Genomic DNA, 13,730 nt, shown 5'->3' on the forward strand with positions numbered 1-13,730 from the left:
GATTTTAAAAAATGCTTTTCAATGTATTTTAAATTAGTTATGTTCTAGAGAGCATGAGGACTTGATATATTGTTAAAATAAGCTTTTGTTAACAAACACTAATTACATGTTACAATATGTCAGTAAATTCACAAGGCAGTGGATAGTCAAAGGCCAACAAGTCACAATTCTCTCCTTAAAGAGTATATAATCTGGGCTTCCCTGGTGGCGCAGTGGTTGAGAGTCCACCTGCCGATGCAGGGGACACGGGTTCGTGCCCTGGTCCAGGAAGATCCCACATGCCGCGGAGCGGCTGGGCCCGTGAGCCATGGTCGCTAAGCCTGTGCTCCGCAATGGGAGAGGCCACAACAGTGAGAGGCCCGCGGAGTATATAATCTATCGGTGAAGGACAAAAAACCCCCAAATACGCCTAAATTGTACATGTATTTTTTTTCAATGAAAATTCAAATATACACAAAACTAGAGAGAGTTCAATAAACTCCCATTTACTCACCAACCTGATTCAATAATTACCAAGACTTTGCTACATTTATTTCATTTATTCACCCCCGCTTTTCTCTGCTGATGTATTTTATTTTTTTAACATCTTTACTGGAGTATAACTGCTTCACAATGGTGTGTTAACTTCTGCTTTAAAACAAAGTGAATCAGCTACACATATACATATATCCCCATATCTCCTCCCGCCCTCCTTATCCCACCCCTCTACACGGACACAAAGAACTGAGCTGATCTCCCTGTGCTATGTGGCTGCTTCCCACTAGCTATCTATTTTACATTTGGTAGTGTATGTATGTCCATGCCACTCTCTCACTGCTTCCCAGCTTACCCTTCCCTCTCCCCGTGTCCTCAAGTCCATTCTCTATGTCTGCATCTTACTTTTGTTATTTTAAAACAAACCCTAGATACATCATCTTACCCTATATACTTGAGGAGGCATTTTGAAAAATATGGACATCCTTCTTACATAGCAATATGTATCATCACAGAGCTAAAACAATTAACAACAACTCCTTGATATCTAATACCTAGCCTATAATCGAATTTCCCCAATTGTCTCTTTACAGTGTGGTTTGTTCTTATCAAAATCCACACAGTTCATTTGATTTTTATCTATAATATGTAACTATCATATTAAAATGGGGTCAAATATTTCTAGAAAGCTTCAGACAAGAACTGAAAAATTTGTTAGTATTGCAGTACACTACAAAAATATATTCCTTTGAAACCTTTCCCCTTAGAGGGTGAGAAAGGGTTAACTAATCATTAGATTGTTAATTGTGAGATCAAGGTATAGGCTTTATCTCTTCTACTGCTTTCCTTGTATAATTAGCTTTCTTGGATCTCAATTTCCTCAAAAATAAAAGGAGTACACCTGGATGAAGTTAATAAACATCAAAACATCCAAGTTTTGTTATTTCATACCTGATGAGCTCGACAAATCAAGTCTAAATCATGACGATTCAGAAATTTACTGACTACATCAGCTCCAAAAGTGAAGGAAACACCACGATCATTTTCTCCCCAACCTTGCACATCCTTATCTGGGTCAGACCACAGCAAATCACAGAGCAACCCTTTAAAGAATAAAAACACAGCAATGAAAAAAACAAAACAAAATTTATAAAATAAAGTATATCTACATCACATTTGTTCTCCTGTCCTCTTACCCTTTAATAATAGTAATAATCACTTGCCCCCTAGTATCCCAGCCTATCAAACTTAGCCATTTTTTGTTAAAGTAACCATGCAAATACAATTGTGCCCGACTTAAAGCAGTACTCGCCAACCCTTTCCACAGATAAGACATGTGTGCATGGCTCACTCTAAAGCATATATTGGAAAAGGTTGTCCGTCTTTTGTCTATAGTTTCTCTGTATGGATAACCAATTGACCCAGTAGCATTTCCTGAATAGTTCATCCTTTCCTTACAGAGCTAACTATCCTGTTTCTGGTGCTGTAGTCTATTCCATTAATCTACTTTATTTAACACTGAGCCAATAACACACTAGAGCTTTTAAATAAATCTTCCTATTTGGTAGGCCTACCCCCTGCTTAATATTTTTCTTCAGGATTGTCTTGGTTACTTTTAATCCTTTGTTCTTCCACATATAAATCTCTGAATCAGTCTGTCAAATTCTGTAGACCTAATCAAGATTTCATTGGAACTAATTTGATCTATAGATCAATTTGATGGAAGAAAACATTTTCTACAAAGGCCTGGAGGATTTAAATAAAGTATATGGAGGAACAAAATCAGATCAGATCCTTGACTTTAGAATGTTTTGGGCTTAAAAAAAAGAGGTCAGAGCTAAAAATATTTATCTAAGTATCTTCATCTTACTAATAGTAGTGTAAATCTTAGAAGGGACTGAGACCATCTTGGGAATGTAAAGTAAGAAGACCAGTAAATGAACAGGAATCAAACACTTAATAAGCAGGCAGAGAAGGAATGAGCAAAAAGTATTGGGAAGGAATAGTCAAAACAAAAGGAAGAGATTAGAATAGTAGGATCTCCTGAAAGGGTAAGAATTATCTAGAAGTAGGAAATGGTTAAGTCTCAAGTACAATGAACAAGTGGATTAGGACAAAAACCTATGCTATTTACAATTACATTACTAGACCATAATGAAAGCAATATCTTGATGGTTGAGGGGAAGAGAGAGGGTAAAGTCAAGTTGTAGTGAGATTAAGAAAGGGTGGATGTTGAGATGGTAATATTTAGTTTTCTAAGAACTATGGTACTAAGGGAAGACTATTTTAGAATGAGTCAGCGTTAAAGTTTTTTTTGATAATCCATATACCTCATAATATAGCTTATCACGAAAGGAGATCTTCATTTTGAGTCAAGTACAGCTTATCTTGATAGGGGAAGTATCTAAAACACCCTGTAGAAATCGTGGCAATGCACGCTTAATTTCTATCATTATTTCCTAAACTCCTGTCATGATGTTTTAAGAAATCCACCAGCATACAAAATCCATTGGGATGGTCTCAGTTTAAAAGCTCTTTCTGGTCTCTAAAGAATCAGAAGCTGATTCTTTAAATACACACACACACTGCTCTATAATGCTCATACTTTCCAGTCCGTTTCCACAGAAGAAGCAGTGAGGTCAAAATATTATTCTATAATTTTAATGTGACAATAAAACTAGAATGTAGTTGCTTTTGGAATTATCTGGAAAATGCAACAGCCTAGATGCGTACAAAATCAAATAACTGTAGCAGTAACAATGTGGCGTTCCTTAATCTTAATGGATTGAGACAAAAATCTCAGAGTCAAGGTTCAATGTTTATAATCCAATCCCTAATGAATAAGCAATATAATCATTAGGCTATTGTCTCAAAAAACATAATTTATAAATTAAATTTCTAAAGATTACAGAGAATATGAAAGCTCAAAATGACTGTTTTTAGCATCTCGGAAACTTCCCATTAAAATATGATAAAAAGAGAAACCTAACGTGCCATCCTTGAAACTGATTTATGTCTGAACTATACCAAAAACAGAAGCTCTGAAGATGGTATCACTTGATATTTATATTGTACCTTATTTTAAATAAATACCCTATTATTTAAATACTAGTTTCTATTAGGTTTGGTCAAATATATTCTATAATTATAATCAGAATCTGGAAAAATGCATGTTTTCTTTTTATAATCAATACAAAAACATCGTGTCACTCAAGTAAGTTATGAGACAACTTACTGCAATATGCAGTATGTTGGTGGCTTACTGATAATAGAGGATCTATACAACTGTTTATAACGGTTGCTTTATAGTCATGAGTAGCATTCTGAGTGGTATCATTACACTTTCAGTATACTTTAGTACACTGAGTAAAACAGTACAATCACACTTGAAAACAAGCAACCAGATGCATGTTATTAACAATCCAATTTAGAGGTTTAGCCATGATTTACTCAGGCACTGGTTCACAAATATTTTTTAATGCTTACTTTTCTATAGTCTTTGGATCTTAAGAGTGGGAAATGAAGTTAGTACCATCCAGCCCAACCCTATTTGATGAATAATCAATTCTCCTTTACAAAATTACCAATAAATAATTCTCTTATCAGTAAGCTAAAAGACCTTTCCCCTCCATATATATATAATGTTCCTAATGTATAATAGGATTTCTAGACCCTATGGCGCTCTAGGCGATCCTCATTTTAGATATTAGTTTGTTGAGAACTGATGAATATAATAGGTATACGGTGGGTCTGACTACACAGATAACGGGACAATTAATCCAATAATGTAAGTTTTTTTGTTTTTTTTTTTTTTAAAAGCCTGGTAGAAACTGAGCGAAAGGGCAATTTTGCTTTTGTTAATGCTTTTAATAGTATGACATAATAAAAATACTTTTGGTCTTTGTTCCCATTCCTGGCACAAAGCTAAAACCCTTGGAATTTCCTGATAGAAGTGTCTTGTTGTTCATAAGGAGCCTCCTTTCCATCACACCTGAGTTTAGGCTAATGAGGGGACCTAGGTGGATTGGGAGGGACCCAGAAACTTCACCATGGGACCCAGTCAGCACAAAGACCAAACACAGGGTTAGAGAGTTAGAACTTTCAGTCCTCCCACTCCGTACCCGCCACCTCTGGGGAGGGGTGAGAGTGGAGGGCTAGAAACGAAGTTCTATAAAAACCCTTGAACAACTAGATTTGGGTAGCTTCCAGGTTGGTGAACACGCTGATGCCAAAGGGTGTGGAAGCTGTTCACCTACCAACATGGGGCTCTCCCCATACCTTTGCCCTGTGTATCTCTTCCATGTGGCTGTTCCTGAATTTGTATCCTTTATAATAAACTGGTACATGTCTAAGTAAAGCATCTGAGGAAGTGGTTGTGGGAACCTCTGAATTTGTAGTCTGCCAGGCAGAAGTGTGGTTCTCCTGGAGACCCCACTTGAGGCTGGCATCTGAAGTGGGAGCAGAATTGTGGAATGGAGCCCTTAACCTGTGGGGTCTGGGCTAACTTCAGGGGTTAGTGTCAGAATTGAAATGAACTGCCAGATACCCACATGGTTTTGGAGAATAGGCTGTGGTATGGAAAAACTGCACACACTGGTTGTCAGAAAATGTCACACAGAAAGGTACTGATGTTTTAAGCAAAAGTTGAACTGAGGAAACAACACACTAACTGCATTCAATTCACAGGTCTTCATGGTATTTTATGATATGAACACCGTAATTAATACATATACCAGTACTCAAATATGAATAATTATCCTTTAAAAGCCAACAGAAAAGTCAGGGTAAGTGGCAACTGTACCTAACATTTATTTATAAAATTACATTAAGCTTATTTGTTAATCAACACAGCAATTTATCCTCAGTTGGAACTTATTTGCTTCTGTTTTATTTGCTTTACTGAAAATCTGAAAGTTATTCTCAATATCTGCATAGTCAATTTTCATATTTTTTTTCACATAAATGTTCACAATTTTCATAACATTAACCACACATCTCTAGAGCCTTCTGTCTCAAGAGCCTTAAGAGCTCTAAAACTTTGAAATATAGATGATACAGAAAATAACAGAAAACTACTAGATAAAGTAAAAGAAGGTAATTGTAACCTTGGTTAAGAAAGACTATTTTAATTTAAAATCTTTCGACTAATTTTTAACAACTGTTTGAAGAACATAACCAATGTTGATATGAATAAAGGAATTTAGAAAGACTGGAAGGTAAGGGGACTCAATAGCAGAACTTTTGTGAAAAGTAAGTTTGACAGAACCATATTATGGTTATATATAAAATTTAAAACTTCTGTACTTTGGAGTATTAGTGGAAAGTGAAATATTTTGTATTATTCCAAGTAATCTGTAGTTAGTTTATTGACTATAAAAAAAGCTCTATTATTTATTACACAATATAATCCTACTTCCATTAAATATAATTAACTTCAAATATGCCAACATTTTACATTAAATGTTGATTAAACTTCTCTATACACTTAACCTGTATCAGGGACATCAGTGGGTCTCATAATTCTCCGAATCTGCTCCATGGATTGCAAGTCTGGTGACAGTCCTATAAATGAAAAGATGACTCATAGTACTGACATCGGAAAAATTTTCACTCAAATAAAAAGCATTTAATCAAAGTAGATTTACTATGTGAAATTAAAGATACTTCAAGTGTTCCTTTCAATGTTATCTTTAATATATTGGGTTATTAAATAGAATCCCACTTTGATATAACAGAACATTACCATTAGGTCTTCTCCATTTTTCCCTACCAGGGGAATAAAACTTTTCATTTCAAAAGATTTTTCAAGGAAAAAAAAATCCTACCACTCTTCTTTCTTTCCAATCATTCCCTGCTCTTCATAGGAACGCACTCAATTCCAATCCTTCCTACTAAGAAGTTTTGCCACTTCTTACCACTTAAATATGTTTACTTAAAGTGCTCACCATGTCCCATTAAGACCTTCCTACATCCCACTCCAACATGCTCAATTTCTTACATAAAAGCATAACTGTTGATCAGAAAGATAAACAAAAAGCACATGAAAATACTTAGAAATCTTTTAAGTAACCTAGTATTTCTCTTTGGTAGACAATTCAAGTCTCACATTCCATATTCAATATTCATATTGCTACATTTCTATTCTTTTTTTAAAAAAATTTTTATTGGAGTATACTTGATTTACAATGTTGTGTTAGTTTCAGGTGTAGAGCAAAGTGAATCTGTTATACATATACATATCTCTCTCTTTTTTTTGTGGTACGTGGGCCTCTCACTGTTGTGGCCTCTCCCGTTGCGGAGCACAGGCTCCGGACGCGCAGGCTCAGCGGCCACGGCTCACGGGCCTAGCCGCTCCATGGCATGTGGGATCTTCCCGGACCGGGGCACAAACCCGTGTCCCCTGCATCGGCAGGCTGACTCTCAACCACCGTGCCACCAGGGAAGCCCCAACTACATTTCTATTCTTAACTATACTAATGTGCAAGAGCTACAATTTCTTCCATGTTTAGTAGCTACTGTAAAATGTTTCAATTAACATAGTAAATTATGTCCTATCAGAGAATAAACAATTATTACCTCAAGCCTAGATAAGTGCATCAATCTGTCTTTTAGCATTTTTCTACCTTAATTCTTCCTGCACACAGATGAAAAACTAATTTTCTTATAGTATTTTCATTAAACTATCTCCCTGTACAAAAACCCAATATGGCTATTAAACCATTCAAAAAACTCCTTTGCTCAGTGTTCAAACCTCCATAATCTGATCCCATCATTCCCCATATATATTTGACATTCTAGTTAGGCCAGTCCTCACACATTCCTTCAACTAGAAAGACTGTCTCAAGTCCTTTTCACCTCCAAAACCCATGCCTCCGTAAATGTTTGCCCAACAATTCTCTACCTTTCCTGACTTTTCACTATAATTACTGTCTCAACAAATACACATAATTAAATTCCTTTCATTACTCAATTATCTGTTTTGAAAATGTTTTATCAATAGGTTTTAAATGCCTCAAGATAGCCAGATCATACACTATCTATATATTTGCACGGCATCTAGCCAAGTGCTAGACACATGTTAGTTTTTCAAATGAACTTTCATATATTCAAGGTTATTTAACACGTCATACAGAATAATTTATCATTCTACTAAAAAATTATTTTTAGGACTAAAGCAGACATATTACATAAAACCTAGAACTCTTGGCATGTGAGAACATTAAACATTGAGTTTAATATTATATATATGTCATATTTATATATTTATTTATATAACATAAATATATTTAGTATTATATTTGGATTCTGATGAAAAGTATTTAATAAAGATGGGAAAATGGTCATGATCCTCTCATTTTTACTGATAGTAGAGGTATCCTTCTGTCAAAACTGAGGCAAAGGAAAGACATTTTTTCAAGCAAAACTCTGGTTTATCCTCATATGTGAAATTCTTTAAAGACAAGTACTAAATTTGCATTTTCATTATGTAAATAACCACAAATTTCTAGTTATTAAAAGACATTTTAGCCATGTTTCAAACAGTTTTAATCACTTGAGTTTTCAAATAAGCACTGCTTTGTTTTTCCACAGCATCTCAATTATTATAGGCCTTTTCTAAATAATGGGAGAAAAAGAAGAAAAACCCATAAGGTGAATTTATTAGTCTACCTCCATGACAACAGAAGATCTTCTCATCCACAATGGCAGCTATAGGCAGACAGTTGAAACAATCAGTGAAGGTCTTCCACAATTTAATATTAAACCTTCGTTTGCCTATAAAAAGGACAAGGAATAGAATAAATCTAAAACTGTTCTCATTAGTTATCTAACAGCAACAGACTTATGAATGATTCCAATTTTATGTTTATTTAGCACTTGTTTTTTCTATAATGAGTGTGACTTGTATACTTTTAAAAAGGTAATAAGTAAAATAAACATTCAGCACCTTCAGTAAAATTACAAAGACTACAAATATAGTGCCAGGTGTTTTATGAAACAAACACTTTTGCCTTTTAAGGTCACTATAATATAGCAACTTTGAAACAATCTAATAGACTATTAGTTTAATTTTCCATTCAAAATGTTAAATACCTAGCCAAGTAAGTAAGCAGAAATGAAAAGGGTGCCTCTGGAGACTGTCCGCTTTAACTCTAGTGCACTGGTAACACGGCATAAACTTACTGCCAAGAAAGGAGAATTTCCAGGTGCTTAACTGGCATTCACTTCTGAGTAAATTTTTACTTGGCACCATAGTAAGTATAAGTAGAGACACAAAGGCTATAATTTTCCTGGAGTCTAGCATAAAGAGCTACAACAAGCACAATCTCAAGTGCACGTTCACCTTTTTGGAGTTACTTGATTTTTCTGAATTTGGCAGTAAGTTGCAACAACTAACCCAACGGAGGGATAAAAAGACACAAAGCACTAATTTCCTATGCTTTTATGCCATAACCTGCCCCTCAATGAACAAGTATAACTCAAAGTGTTTACAAGCTGCTCTCAACATACATTTCATTTGATGTCACTTCTATCCTTGAGGATATTCAAGGCCATATTTTATCCTTTAATAATATACCTCTATTTCTAATGTAGCTTTAGAAAAGTGGTTGCAGCTTGATGTACTTCAATCCACTTCCTGTCTACTGGTCTGATTTAAACAACTGAAATCGTTAACAGTACACGTTAGAAATAAAAATGCAATATGTAAAATCAATACAAAATCACTCCCACTAGAATGTAAACTCCATAAGAATAGAGATCATCTCTCTTGAGCACTGCTGCATTCCCAGTATTTAGAATAGTACCTGGCATATAATACATCCTCAAACATTTGTCAAATAAACGATTACATGAATCAAGAAGATAGGGGTTCTAAAAGAACTCTACCATAATTAAGGATGGAAAAAAGCAAAAAGCGATTCTAATGGAGAATTCAGCATTAAAAAACAAAATTCAATTTGAAAATCATTGTTAATTGGTTCCAAATTTAATTAACCAAACATGTTCATTCACTCCCATACTCTAACAAAAGCAAAACACCGAAGTCAAATGTAGTAGGGTAATTCAGTAATTAACACTTGGAAACACTACCACACAACAGCGAATCAGTGATTTCTTACTGATGAAAAAGAGTACAACAAAATAAGGACATCCAGAGTATTCAATATCCTTATCTCTCTAGTTTTACAGGCACAGATTAAAATTCTAATAAACTTCAACTTTTAAATAATTTTATAGAACTTCTCAATATTCTTTGTGACACAGGGTCAATAAGAGTTTCTGTCATATCACAAGAAAGTTGAGAGTTAAAACCTTAATGGAGACTAGAAAACCACAGGCTACTGTCTATAGTGACCTCTGTTCCACTTGGATATTTTTACTATACAAACTAATTATAAGAGGGCCTTTCAGCTGAGTAAGCTGCAATTAACCTGAAACAACATGACCAAGGAGATAGGAACCAATTTAATTAATAACATGTTTCCCAGTTTTAGGTTCCTCTTTTATGTAAGGCTCTCTTCTTGGGCTTCTGTTTGATAGACCACATTTTTAAAAACTCTGAATTGAAGGAACTCTTTTGAAATGGAAAACTATTAAGGAATTTTTCCTTTAATAAGAAATAAGCTTTTATTTTTACTTACATTCATCATAGAATCCATAAATGCGATTGATGCTAGCACACTCATGGTTTCCTCTTAAGAGAAAGAAGTTCTCGGGATATTTGATTTTATAGGCCAACAGCAAACAAATGGTTTCCAAAGACTGCTTTCCTCTGTCCACATAATCTCCTAAGAAAAGATAGTTGGCTTCTGGGGGGAAACCTCCATATTCAAATAATCGCAGTAAATCTGTATACTGTCCATGAATATCTCCTAAAAATAGAAAAAAACAGTTTTAGAAAATTTATGGTTACTGTGGTACACAGACAGCTTCTATGAAATGATTCTCAATGTTTATACCCTTATGTAATCCTCTTCTCTTGAATGTGGGCCGTAGCTAGTGACTTACTTCTAACAAAGAGGATACAGCAAAAGTGAGATGGGCTTTCACTTCTGAGATAAAGTTACAAAAAATTGTAACTTCCCATCTTGCTTGCACTCTCTCTTGCCTTCTCTCATGCTGGATGATGAAGCCACCTAATGGAGAAGCACATCTGGTAAAGAACTAAAGGAGGCCTTTGGTCAACAACTCATTAGGAACGGAGGTCCTCAGTCCATTGGCCCATAAGGAACTGAATCCTTTCACAACTGAGCCCTGAGATGACTGCAGGCACAGATGACACCTTAACAGGCTGTGAGAGACTCAGACCCAAAGGACCCAGCTAAGCTGTGCCTGAATTCTTAACCCACAGAAACTATGAGATGATAAATTAATGTTGTTAAGCCACAAAGTTTTGGGATAATTTGTTATGCTAATACAGTTACACTATCTGGTAGTTTAACTTAGGTCCACTTTTTTATACCTAGTAGTGAGCAAACAGCAAAAACTTAGAAATATTTAGTATAAATAACTTCTACTACCTTCAAATTATTCCTGTATTAAAGCATTTGAGTATCTTGTTGAGAATATGACTCACTTTAATTTTAAGATGACATAATTTGCTTCATTTCCACAAAATTTCAACTACCACCTCTTACAGGTGATACTCTAAGCTAATTAATTTATTCAACATTTACTTAGTTAATATCTCTTAATTGCTACGCACTGTATAAAGGAACACCAAGTACATGACTTAATAAGCCACATAAGAGGAAAAAAGTATTTAAAGAGCACACTATGCATCTGCAGGTTACATGGTGTGAATGTGGATCACTAAAAAACATGCAGGGGAATGAAAAGGTCTGCATATAGCAAATAATCCTTGATTGAACAAAAGCTGATGGTTAAGTTCATAAAAGCTAAGTGACAAATACTAACAGTTACTAGAAGAAAAACTGCACTATCAAACCAAAAGTCAGTGTAATACAGCATTTATACCACTTCCCACGTTATGTGAACTACAGAAAAATGCTTTCTGTGCCAACAGTTTTTCTAGCTTTAACAATGCAATCAAACTGGGACGAAGTGAGAGAGTGGCATGGACTTATATCTACTACCAAATGTAAAACAGATAGCTAGTGGGAAGCAGCTGCACAGCACAGAGAGATCAGCTCGGTGCTTTGTGACCAGCTACAGGGGTGGGATAGGAAGGGTGGGAGGCAGATGCAAGAGGGAGGAGATATGGGGATATACATATATGTATAACTGATTCACTTTGTTATAAAGCAGAAACTAACACACCATTGTAAAGCAATTATACTCCAATAAAGATGTTTAAAAAAAATGCAATCACTCAACTAACTTTTTTTTTTTTTTTTTTTTGGCAGTACACGGGTCTCTCACTGCTGTGGCCTCTCCCGTTGCGGAGCACAGGCTCCAGATGCACAGGCTCAGCAGCCATGGCTCACGGGCCCAGCAACTCCGCGGCATGTGGGATCCTCACGGACCGGGGCACGAACCCGTGTCCCCTGCATCGGCAGGTGGACGCTCAACCACTGCGCCACCAGGGAAGCCCCAGGTTAACTTTAACTAAGGTTAAAGTTTTAGTTTTTGGCCAAAAGCCACTGTAAGATTTGAAAGATCAAATACAAATTGTATAAAGTTATATAATCTTCAAAATAAATTAAAATGATCACATCTAAGTTAGAAAACCATGGATATTGCCATACTGACCTCCGAAATTCTATACCTGTTTTTTCTAACCAGTGTACTGGAATGCCCTTTCTCCAGATCCTAGACAACAATGGGTATCAATTTTTGACTTTTTTTTTTCAATCTGATCAGAGTTCCAGATTTATTTTTAAATTGCATTTCACTGATTACTGGTGAGGCTGAGGATCTTATGTTTACTGGCCACTTGAATTTCTTCTACAATCTGCCTCCACCCCTTAAATTTTATCGTATTACCTTTTTCTTGTTTCTAAGAACACTTTATATAGTGTGAACAGCAATCTCTTAATCTGTTGTATATACAGCAAACATGTTCTTCTTGTCTCTAACTTGTCATTTTATAAAAGTCTCAATTTCTATAATTTAATGTAATAAAACCTAGCAATCCTTTTTTTAACAAAAATTTTTAGGTGTTTCCTCAATCATCTTCAATGTAAATATAGGATTCAAGAGACTGTTTCCTACTTTACCCATTTACATACCACAAATTTTCAGTGGCGCTTCCAATTCCAAAAGAATAGGCTGGCTGAGAAAGATCTCCCGAGACTTGATACATAAGCCCCGAACTTCTGCTTCAGTCATCTGCACAATCTTTCCTGGACGACATCCTCGTACTGGTAAACAATAAACAAAATGGTCAGTTTTCTAAAATTTATCCATAAAATAATAATTCTTAAAAAGGAGTCATGCCCATATTTTGAAGATCAGAAGAGTCACGTAGGCAGCAAACTACCAGATATCCTGTTGTGTCCTATGGCTGACAGTAAGGCTGACAGTAAGGTTATTCCATGACCTCTGGCTTTTCTCTATCTCCACTGTTGTGGTTTCTGACGCTCCTCAAAGCTACTGCCATGGAAATGCGGTCTTCTTTGTTCTCCAGTGGCCAACTTAAAGCCTCACAGCCCAAGTGACTAAGACTCATTAATTAATATGGTTCTCAGTAACTTCTGGGATGGAGTGGGGAGGAATGGTCCATGGGTAGTTCCTTATTTGCCCTACTGAACTCAACAATCATTTCCTCTCATCATTACCTTCTCCACTGGCTCTTTCTCTTTAGATACACTGCTAGCTCCCATTCTATCTCATTTTAAAAAGGAAACAGACACTATACTTCTATATACTCCTATCATTTCCCATTTACAATTAAGTCCATGAATTTCTTGCTAAAAATTGCTGATTCCTTTGTCAGGCTGAGAGAGGCTTAAAAAAAAAAGTCGTCCCCCCCCCTTAAAGCCTATTCGTGTATATATTCCATAAGTATAGTAATATATAAGTAACAAGGAGGAAACAGAGCCAATGTTGAAATGTGTTTTAAGCAAATATGACAGTTAATAAGATCATCTCTGAAATTCAAAACAATTATCAGCAGAACTGCCTTTATTATAAGAACTTAGCATAACTTCTACATTAGTACTAGTTCTCAAACATCAATTACCTACTTCCCATAAACATTTGAATTTTTTTAAGATGAAAAAAACACATCTAACTTTGTATCTTCCACTAAGTATCTAGAATACTAGCTTAGATTCAATGCTCTGCAATAGGAA

At 35.5% G+C, this 13,730-nt stretch overlaps 1 protein-coding gene across 3 annotated transcripts in view; it reads right to left on the reverse strand.

The window, feature by feature from the left end:
• PPP1CB (protein phosphatase 1 catalytic subunit beta) overlaps positions 1–13,730 on the reverse strand; it is a 37,613-nt gene that overhangs the window by 6,209 nt on the left and 17,674 nt on the right. For all 3 annotated transcript variants that reach the window (XM_004268170.4, XM_012532449.3, XM_049696344.1), the window contains exons 3-7: positions 12,666–12,797; positions 10,116–10,346; positions 8,143–8,247; positions 5,965–6,036; positions 1,426–1,577 (exon numbers count right to left, since the gene is read on the reverse strand). In XM_004268170.4, coding sequence (XP_004268218.1) covers positions 1,426–1,577; positions 5,965–6,036; positions 8,143–8,247; positions 10,116–10,346; positions 12,666–12,797 — 692 coding nt within the window. The remainder of the gene's footprint in view (positions 1–1,425; positions 1,578–5,964; positions 6,037–8,142; positions 8,248–10,115; positions 10,347–12,665; positions 12,798–13,730) is intronic.

This window comes from Orcinus orca, chromosome 13, assembly GCF_937001465.1.
Source record: "Orcinus orca chromosome 13, mOrcOrc1.1, whole genome shotgun sequence".
In the NCBI taxonomy this organism is placed as follows: domain Eukaryota; kingdom Metazoa; phylum Chordata; class Mammalia; order Artiodactyla; family Delphinidae; genus Orcinus; species Orcinus orca.